The 9,441-nt window shown below is 66.8% G+C and overlaps 3 protein-coding genes across 3 annotated transcripts; 2 read left to right on the top strand and 1 right to left on the bottom strand.

Moving 5' to 3' along the window:
• Nucleotides 1-2,046: 2,046 nt before the first annotated feature.
• On the bottom strand, nt 2,047-2,926 carry MNEG_9738 (chloroplast division site-determinant MinE; the record flags this gene model as incomplete). The annotated part of the gene is made up of 2 exons (XM_014041791.1): nt 2,047-2,688; nt 2,891-2,926. The coding sequence occupies 2 exons, from the start codon at nt 2,924-2,926 to the stop codon at nt 2,047-2,049; spliced, it is 678 nt and encodes a 225-aa protein (XP_013897245.1).
• Nucleotides 2,927-3,454: 528 nt separating this feature from the next.
• On the top strand, nt 3,455-4,929 carry MNEG_9737 (glutathione transferase; the record flags this gene model as incomplete). The annotated part of the gene is made up of 4 exons (XM_014041790.1): nt 3,455-3,534; nt 3,784-3,859; nt 4,036-4,487; nt 4,728-4,929. The coding sequence occupies 4 exons, from the start codon at nt 3,455-3,457 to the stop codon at nt 4,927-4,929; spliced, it is 810 nt and encodes a 269-aa protein (XP_013897244.1).
• Nucleotides 4,930-6,520: 1,591 nt separating this feature from the next.
• Nucleotides 6,521-8,499, top strand: MNEG_9736 (hypothetical protein; the record flags this gene model as incomplete). The annotated part of the gene is made up of 3 exons (XM_014041789.1): nt 6,521-6,619; nt 6,867-7,167; nt 7,373-8,499. 3 exons carry the CDS (start codon nt 6,521-6,523, stop codon nt 8,497-8,499), a joined length of 1,527 nt encoding a protein of 508 aa, XP_013897243.1.
• Between the last annotated feature and the right edge of the window lie 942 nt (nt 8,500-9,441).

The following is a 9,441-nucleotide window of genomic DNA, read 5'->3' as shown; positions in this document are numbered from 1 at the left end:
CCCCCGCCGCCGCCGCCCCCACCGCCGCCTGCGTGAGGGTTCCATAAATAGGTGCTGTCAACATATTGTCCGCTCATAGCCCGCTGCCTTCGCACACGGTGTCACTGCAGAATGCCAGCGGCTGCTGCCCCCCTACGTTGCAGGCGCACGACACTGCACGCATGCGGGGCAGCACACGCATGCGTGCGGCGGCTCACCAGCGCCCCACCCGTCGCCGCCATAGCTGCGGGCGGCACCGCACGGGCGCGTGGCAGGCCGAGGGGCGGTCATCAGCCGAGAAAGGGGGTGCATGGGGCGTCGCCGCATGCATCCAGGCGGGGGGACAGCTGTGCGACTCCGAAACGCAACTCAGCAGCAGCACGGCGGGCCAGCAGCAGCCCTGGTGCGGCAGCAGCAGGCAGAGCAGCAAGAGCCGCAGGCTCACGATGTGATCGCAAAGTATAGTCCGAGGAAGGCCAGATTTGGGATGACGTTGCGCGCCACGCGCTCCCAGCCCCACCCGTCCCCGCCGCCGCCGCCGTCATCCTGCGCGGGGCGCGGGGGTGCGCACGTTCAAGTGGCAGCGCCAAGGCGCCGCGCCAGGGGCGCACGGGGGCGTGCTGCCAAGAGCGCAGGGGGCGGCATGCATGCGTGTGTGGGCCGCGGGCGGGGGTGTGTCAAGTTTTGCGATTGCCTTGCAGGCAGGCAGCGCGCCCTCACCCCTCCGCTAATCGGCGGCAAGCCGCTGCCGCTTTTGCGCTTGAGCGCCGAGCCGCTGTTTTGGCGATAGCTGGCCTCTATTATACGCGCTGACTGCCGCCGCCGTCCACCACAGGGCCGCCGCGGCGTGCTTCCAGCGACTACACAGCAGCAGCGCGATGACGCGGCGCGCGACCGCGCGCAGCGGCCGGGGGCGCACGCGGTCGGTGCCCCGCGCGTCAGCAACCCCTGCATGGACGTAATTTGTATATATGGTTTCTCGGACCGTGCACGGCGCAGGCTAAAAATGTTGAGGACTGTTGTGGAGGTCTCGGCAGCGGTTCGTTGTTGTGCACGAAGATGGCGAAACGGCTGTGGTATTAGAATTCAAAGTCGTCGACAACGCATGGACTTTGGCTCGGTTCAAAACCTCTCGTCAAAATGATCTGCCGAGACTGCCGGTAGTTTCCCTCGCTGCACGCGCAGCACCACATGCAAATGCCCTTCCGATGTCATATCTCAATACAAATCAGCTGGATTTGAGCACTCTGCTGCTTGCTGCTCACTTGCCACTTCACACCCCCTGTGAGACGGTGACGGCCGACTAGGACTCCAAGGTAGTTGAGGTATACTTTTATATCACCCAGCAGCAAACGGACCCGTGTAGCCAGCATTGGCCGGCAAGTCAAGGTGGACCCAAGCAAGGCATGTGGTTCAAAGTAGAGGTACCTTGCTTACAGTGAGAAAGTACGCCTCAACCTGGGTCAGGAAAACAGGACGTGTGCCAAATCGAACGCTTGGTGTGTCGCTGCTGTGCGGGCCAAAGCAGATCGCACCTGGTGTGACAACACATCCAGGGTTCAGAGCAAGGAGCAAATCCAGAGGGGCCGCAGCCCCGCGTGTCGCCGCGCGCCCAGCGGCGCGCAGGGAGGCCCGCCCGTGTCGGCATCGGTACATACATGTGCAGTTACGCGTGTGCGCGCGCGTTGATGATATCACTTTTTGACGTGCAACACAGTGCGCGTGCCTGTGTGCCGTGCTGTCACTCGCCTAAGGTGGAAGCCTGTGGGGTCAACGGCTGTCGAATGCAGCACCGGAGTGCTGTCTCACGCCTGTGCTGTGCTGATCTGTGCTACCTGGTTGAACGAGCGATTCAAAAGACCCCGTGGAACTGGGAAAGAGGAAGGATCTGCTTGCCGCCAGAAGCATCAGGCGGCAGCGGCGGCAGTGGTAGCAGGAAAACAGTACAAGCCAGGGCATGCAGGCCCGCAGCCAGCCAACCGGCCGCGCCGTTCCACCCCTGCAGCTGGCACGCCGCAGCGCCGGCAGCATCTGCTGGCCATGCGACGCACCACGGCACCGCGCCGCTCAGCAGCCCATCGGGAAGCGCGACGAGGGGTCGCTCTCCTTGTCCTCCGGGTCCCACTCAAACACGTCCATGCCGTCCGCGCCGCCGTCCAGCCCCATCCGTGCCTCGGGCTTCACGCGCTTGACGGGCACGGCGACGCAGTAGATCGTCCCGAGGTCCGGCTGTATGGATATGCTCACGTCGATCTCCTCCTCGGTCTCGATGTCGACAAACTCCTCGAGCGCCCGCAGGATGTTCTTCTTCATCTCGCTCAGCCCCGACGGGCTGAGGCCGCAGCGGTCCGCGACGAGGATCATGCGCAGCCGCTGCTTCGCGCCGTCCTTGGGGGTCGTGTCCGGCTGCCGCTCCGGGAAGAAGATCTGCCAGACGAGCCAGAGCTTGTCCAGGAAGTCCTTCACGCCGCCGCCCCCCGTGCCGTCGCGCCGTATGCGGTAGTTGATGCTGGTGCCGACGGCGCTGCTGGTGGCGGTGAGCTCGCCGGTCCCCAGCGTGAGCGTGCGCTCGCGCTGGCGGCCGCCCGGCGGCGCGGCGGCGGTGGCGGCGCCGCCGCGCGCGCCGATCGAGGCGGCGGCAGTGGTGAGGCGTGAGGCGCGGGCGCGGGGCGGCTGCTGCCTGGGCGCGGCGGGCGTGCAGCTCGATGCCTGCGCGAGATGCAGCCATGGTGGGGATGTTGGTAAGCGTGATGTGCCTGGGATATAAATGCGATGGACGCCATTCAATCCCGCCCCGGGCCAAGGGACAGCAAGGGGATGGATGCGCACATTCAAACCACCAAAGAACGTATCGAGACACCGACAGCTCTTGCAGCAAAGGCGGGCTCGGTCAGGTAGGCGCTTCACTCACCACTGTTGTGCAATTTGCGCTAGACTGGGCCCTCATGCTGCCACGCTCGATGGCTGGGCTGCTGTCGGGCTGGCCCGGGGGTCAGCGGGAGCCCGCCAAAAGAATGTCCCTGATAGCACTCAGGACAGCAAGATCCGATTGTATGGGCAGTACGGTACTTTCAAACGTCTGAGGCTGTCGGTTCGTGAGGGCAAGTGGCTGCAAGCTGGGCAGTGAGATTGTTGCTTGGTGGAAACACTCCAACTGAAGGCCGTCTTGAATTAAAATGTCACCGCACGTGCTTGGTATGAAAGTTGAGCCACGTACAGATTGAACGGTGCCAGCTGCAAGGTCGTGATCTCGCGCGAGAACTGCCCGCGCCCTTCCCCCGACGCCCGACACCAAAGGTGGGCGCAAATGCTTTATCAATCTCACCTTCACCGTATGCGTGTCCATGTTCGACCTGGCGCGCGCTTGCACGGCAGAAAAGCACCTGCGGCGGTCCACGGCCTGCCGTCCCCTTCTCGCAGGCTACCGTAGCTCGTCTCGTGCACCGCAAAAGCACCACCCTCGCTGATTGGCACGATGGCGGCAGTCTCCTCAAAACCCACTCTTTATGCCGACCTCATGTCCCAGCCCTCGCGTGCCGTCGTGATCTTCTGCCGGTGAGTCAGCAGCACTAGAGAGTTGTCATACAGTGGTCATCCCTTACTGGATCCAAGTCCTTGCACGGCACCGACCCCCACTGCGCCTGCATACCGCCCTGCGCGTGTGCCCCTTGACAAGCTCAAGCAACTCCCCGGCCTGGTACAGCCGCGTGGCTGTCGCGTCTGGCACCCATGCTGCGCCCCTGCGGCCGAAGTCACCCCTGCTGCGGCTGCCGCCGCAACCGCCGCCCTCGTGCTGCTTCGCAGCGTGCACAACCTCCCAATTGACGTGAAGCTTGTGCGGCTGGATAAAGGCGAGCACAGGCAGGCCTGGTACAAGGAGGTGCGCCCGCGCCGCCAGCAGGGAGTGCAGTCCCCACGCACGTCAACAGGAGTAGATGTCAGTGAGACTGCCGGGCCGCGCGACTCCTTTGGCCCCGAGCCGCACGTTCGCCGCCACGGGCACAACAATGCATTTCGTGCGGCGCATGATGGCTGCTCGCCTCCGTGCCGCCGCAGATCAACCCCTTGGGCAAGGTGCCAGTCCTCGTCGACGGGGCCCTCCGGCTGCCAGAGAGCCCCGCCATCGTTTTGTACCTCTCGGACCGCTTTGACCTTCCAAACCACTGGGCTCCCCGCTGGCCCCGCCGTGCGGCAGGCGGCGGCGGCGCTTCCGCTGCTGACTCGGAGGCGGCGGCCGCGGCGCGCGCGGCGCGCTTCCACTCAGCGCTGAGCTGGCAGGGCTCGTCACTGCGCGGCGGCGCGATGCAGCTGCTGATGCACCGTGTCGTTGGGCGCGTCTTCGGGGCGCCGATGGTGCCGGAGGTTGCGGCAAATGGCTTGATGCAGCTGAAAGCGTCCTTGAGAGACCTGGATCACTATTGGCTGGACGGCGGCCGCAGCGGCTTTTTGGCGGGCGACGAGATCAGCGCCGCGGACTTGTTGGCGGCCTGTGAGCTGGAGCAGCTCAGGTGGGCTTGGCAGCGGTAGTTTGGGGCGTGCGGGCTCTCACCACCATCGGGTTTGGCGCATTAGGTCGTAGACATGGTTGCCGATGTGCGGTGGTGCAGGGGCTCTTCTCAGCAAACGACTCCTGCAGGTTGTTTTCTGCCAGTTCAAACACAACCTAACCCATGCAACACACGCAAGCATCTTACCATGGTTCGACATCTCCTGGCTCCTTATCCTGCGCTCTTACTTACACCCCGCAGGCTGCTTGCCGGCGACCCTGCGGGTGGCCCTGGAATGGAGCAGATGCTGGCCGGCTTCCCTGCAGTCCGGGCCTGGCTCGAGCGCGTGCGCAGCGCCTGCCATCCAAACTATGATGAGGTGCACGCCGTGCTGCAGGCCGCCGTGGCGGCCATGGCAAAGCGCGCTGCAACTGCCTCCGCCGCCGCCGAAGCTAAGCTCTGAGGGGGGGCAGGTGTTGGTGGGAATGCAGAAGGTGCGGTGCCTAGAGGGCTGGCGCCCTCTGGGGCACTCGCGTGCAAGGAATACTGTATGCGAGCTACCCGCAGGATGGTTTGGGGGGGGGGGACACATGAGAAGATAGCAACTGCTCGCGTTGCCGTGCGAACCTGGGCTCGTGAGCTCAACCGTCTTGCGTTTCTATGCGACTTATTGATTGTGGCCGTGTTGATGGGTGCGCTTCTGATGTTGTTATGAAGCAGCGTACTCGTCCTCTGCAGCAGCACTGTCCAGTCGGATTGATGATCGCTCGCCGGCCCCCCTTCCTGCATTCAGCGGCATGCGTGAGGCGCAGTGCAGGGCCGCACAAGCCTGCCTGCCGTGCCTCCTGTGGATGGGGCCCGGGCGTTTCGCATGGCCATTCGGTAGTGCGCCATGCGGTGCCATGCCATGCCATGCCATGCCTGCCATGCCATGCCACGCCATGCCGCAACATGCCATGCTGTGTCATGGCGGTATTTTGAAAATTGCCATGGCCTTTTTTGGCTGATGCGTGACGGCGTGTTTTTGCTCACTGGGGGTGCGCTGGAGATGTAATTGATTTTGAGCTTCGCCATGATCATTCCTCGTCTGGGGTGCAGATCCCCCATGCTTGGGCTCTACCAGACTGGATCTGCCAGCACGACATGAACTGGACGAAGCGGGGCCACAGGGTGTAGCAGAGGCACGGGCGGTAGGGTGCAGCTTGAAACTTGAGCGGCGCATGCGGCTGGGATGGAGTGAACCCGGCTGACAACGCAAGATGCGCTTTGGCACCGCATCCCACATCAATAAGCCCCCCGAAGGCAGACATTCATGAGATGAGCACCCAGTGAGAGGCAACTTTACGCAACAAACCAGCTAAAGCCGGCTGCTCCCAGCACCAGCCAGCTGCGAAGGATTGCTTTGGCGCGCCTGGTCAAGCGCAGCTGCTGGAGGGCGCAATGCGCCTACCGCAGTCAACAAGTGGTGCGCTGTTCACTTCTGCTTCGTTTGTTCTATTCTTTGACGTGAGACGCCATCGTGTCTTATGGGACCATAGCTACGCATCATCATGCAGCACCAGTGTCTGGGGGCCAGCATTCGACCAGCCCCGTCACCCCTAGCCTGGCGGACAACGGCCCATGCACGCCGAGCTGTGCATTGTGGATGCATAGCACCGCAGCGTGAGGCCCCGGCCTGGGCGGTCGAGGAGCAGCCTCGCACGCACCACGGCGCGTTTGTCCCAGCCCAGAACATCGTCCCAGCGGGCAGCCTTCGAAGCCGAAGTGCTTCTGGCGGTCTGAGTGGCCAGCAGGGGCGAGCGCCCGTGGCTCCCGTGGTGAGGCCACCCTGGCGCTCCGACTCAGCCTCCCTGGGATAGGCCACGGAATGTCCTGCCGCTCGCGTCATGAACTGCGATGGGCGTTGTATGCATGTCCGAGAAGTGCTCGCGCTCGTCCACGGGCCCGCGGGCGCCGGTCCCGCGCCCGCCGCCAGCGCGACAGTCGGCAACTGCCACGGCGGCTGTTTTGCGGGCCTGGCCCCACCCTTGCGCCGGCCTCGCTCCTGGTATCGCATGCTGCAGGTCGACGCCGATGTGCTGGCAGACCCAGCACTGCAGCTATGGGTAGCTCTTAGTGACGACGCATGCCGCGCGGCGCTCCACCAACCCGAGGTGTGGGCTGGAGCGGCGCGTCACACGTCGCGCGCGCTAGCTGCTCCGGCAATGTTATGAACTGCCGACGGCGCCGACGCGCGCGCACCGCGATGAAACAGCGATCGGGTCGCCGAGCAGGTGGCCCCGCTCACCCGGCAGGCGCCTGCGCCCCTCAGGGCCGGTGCTATCTGTCCCTGCCTGCCCTCATTGAGTGGGCCCTCACTCAATGCCGCCGATTCTTTTGAACAACCCCCGTCCCTGACAGGCCGTCCTTGCAGGACTGAAGGCCCTGAAGGCCCTTGGCGTGTGGGGCGTGACCCTCAACATCTACTGGGGCGCTGCAGAGCCCGTGCCCCGCGTGTACAGCTGGGGCGCGATCCGCCCTGCGCTCGCGCTTGCGCGCAAGGCGGGGCTGAGGCTGCAGCCAAACTTCTGCTTCCACGCGGGGCCGCGGCAGCCGCTGCCGCGGTGGGTGCTGCGGGAGGGGGAGGAGTGCCCTGACATCTTCTTCACCGACCGCGCGGGCGAGCGCTGCCGGGAGTGCCTCACCCTGGGCGTGGACGACGGTGAGCGGTGGCTCGGGCACACCGCCGGGGGGCACGCGTGAGCACCTCTTTGGGGCGGCCACGTGCGCATCGGGGACTGCGCCCACCTGCCCTGAAGCATTGCGGCGCCGCCCTAGCGGTTGGGCAGCGGCTCCCAAAAGCACCGCCGAGCGCCTTGCAGACCCGCGCCCCCGCCCTCCTGGTGCACCGCGACCCCCTGCCGCAGTCCCCGTCCTGGCAGGCCGCACCGCGGTGCAGTGCTACGGCGACCTGGTCGCGTCGTTTGCCGCGGAGCATGCCCCACTGCTGGGCAGCGCGATCACGGACGCCCGCGTCGGCCTGGGCCCCGGCGGCGAGCTCAAGTACCCCTCCCACCCCGCCGGCCGCTGGGCGTTCCCGGGCGTCGGGGAGTTCCAGTGCTATGACTCGTTCATGCTGTCCTCGCTGGCGGCAGCCGCGCAGCAGGCCGGGCAGCCGCACTGGGGCACCGGCGGCCCGCACGACGCGGGCGGCTACACGCGCTGGCCGCACCAGACGGGCTTCTTCCACCACGAGGGCGGCAGCTTTGGCAGTGAGTACGGCAGGTTTTTCACGGAGTGGTACGGCGGCCTCCTCGCGCGCCACGCAGACCGCGTGCTCGGCGCGGCCGCAGGCGCGCTCGCCGGCCGCGGCGTGCGCCTGCACGCGGCGCTGCCGGTGGTGCACTGGTGGTGCCACTCGGCAGCGCGCGCGGCGGAGATGACGGCAGGGTACGCGGGCCGCGCGGACAGGGACGCCTACCTCCCCGCGATGGCCGCGCTCGCGCGCCATGGCGCCTCCGTGCACCTCGGCTGCGGCGAGGTCGCGGACTGCACCCAGCCCGCCTACGCGCTCGCGTCGCCAGAGACGCTGCTGCTGCAGCTGCGCGGCGCGGCGGCCGCGCTCGGCGTGCCGGTTGCGCTCGGCAGCGCGGGTGTGAGCTTCGACGCGGCAGCGCTCGGGGAGCTGGAGCGGCGGGCGTTTGGGGCCGGCTGCTACAACGGCGTCGACGTGGGGCCCGTCTCGCGGGTGGTGATGGCCGAAATGGGGGACGCCATGTTTGAGGCCGCCGCTTGGACCGAGTTCCGCGGCTGGGCCGCGCGCGTGCGGCAGCGCGCAGCGGCGCTCAGCGGCGCGGCGGCGCTGCAGCAGCAGCACGAGCAGCAGCAGCTTTGGGAGTCCGCGGCGGCAGCCGCTGCGGCCGCGGCCGCGGCAGCAGCTGTGCCAGGGTATGAGGAGGAGCAGCAGCAACAGCAGCAGCAAGTCCAACAGCAGCAGCAGCAGCAGCAGCAGCAGCAGCCAGGAGGCACCTGGCAAGTCGCAGTCCTGGCGTGACGCGCCGTCGCAGCCCCACGGCCGCTGTGACCTACGGCCCGCGCCGCTGCAGCCTCCGCTGCGCCCGGCTGCCCCGTCAAGCCCAGCGTGCGGCCCGGTCAGGGGCATGCCTGGGCTTGCAGGGCCTGGGACGGCACTGCCAGCCGCAGCATTGTACCATTCTCACGCAGGGCGTGTGTTTTGTTGGCCAGCTGATTGTCCGGCAATAGGACAGCCAGGGCTGTGGGCGGCGGCACACGCCGCCCGCTCCGTTTTTGTAGCGCGGGCTGCGCGGCCCCCCGGGTTTGCGGGGGCGTGCGCGGCCCCCGGCTGTTTTTCGCTGGCGCCGGGCCTCGCGCAGCGCGCACACGCAGAGTAGGGGCTTGCCACTTTGCTGACCGCCCCCTACGCTGCGCGCGCGCATGGCCGCGCGCCGCCCGGCGCCCCCGTCTCCATGGGAAGCGGGGTCCTGGTGCTTTCGGACCCTCCGCCCCTTTTCCCGGCCATACCGCATGCGCGTGCCGGCGACGACACTCGCATCGCCCCCTGTTCCAACACCGCGAGACAACGAGGAGGGGAGGGGGCGCATGGCGCCGGGCGGCAGGTTTTGCCGACCTTTCTGCCGCCGGCGCCATGAGTTTTTGGGCGGTCCCGCTGCGCGGGCGCGATGGGCATTCCCACGCCGACACCACCAGCCTACAGGCAAAGCCTCTAGATCTTGAATTTGCCGATTATTGGCGACTTGCCGGCCGGCCGGCCTGGGTCCGGGCCGGCGCGTATTTGCGGCGCGCCGCCGCCCTGCTGCGCCTTACCGTATATGCGCGGGGGCGGGAGCGACGGGGGACGCCGTCTGGCGGCCGCAACCTCGGGCGGCTTCTTCGCCCGCGGGGCCGCCATGCGGGGAGCAGTGGGCCCGCGAGTGTCCGGAATCGTACAAAGAGATTCCCCCACCCAACCCCACCC

This window comes from Monoraphidium neglectum (assembly GCF_000611645.1).
Source record: "Monoraphidium neglectum strain SAG 48.87 unplaced genomic scaffold scaffold02045, whole genome shotgun sequence".
NCBI classification, from domain to species: domain Eukaryota; kingdom Viridiplantae; phylum Chlorophyta; class Chlorophyceae; order Sphaeropleales; family Selenastraceae; genus Monoraphidium; species Monoraphidium neglectum.
Note: the sequence above shows the minus strand (reverse complement) of the source record. Positions and strands in the feature narration are given on the sequence as shown.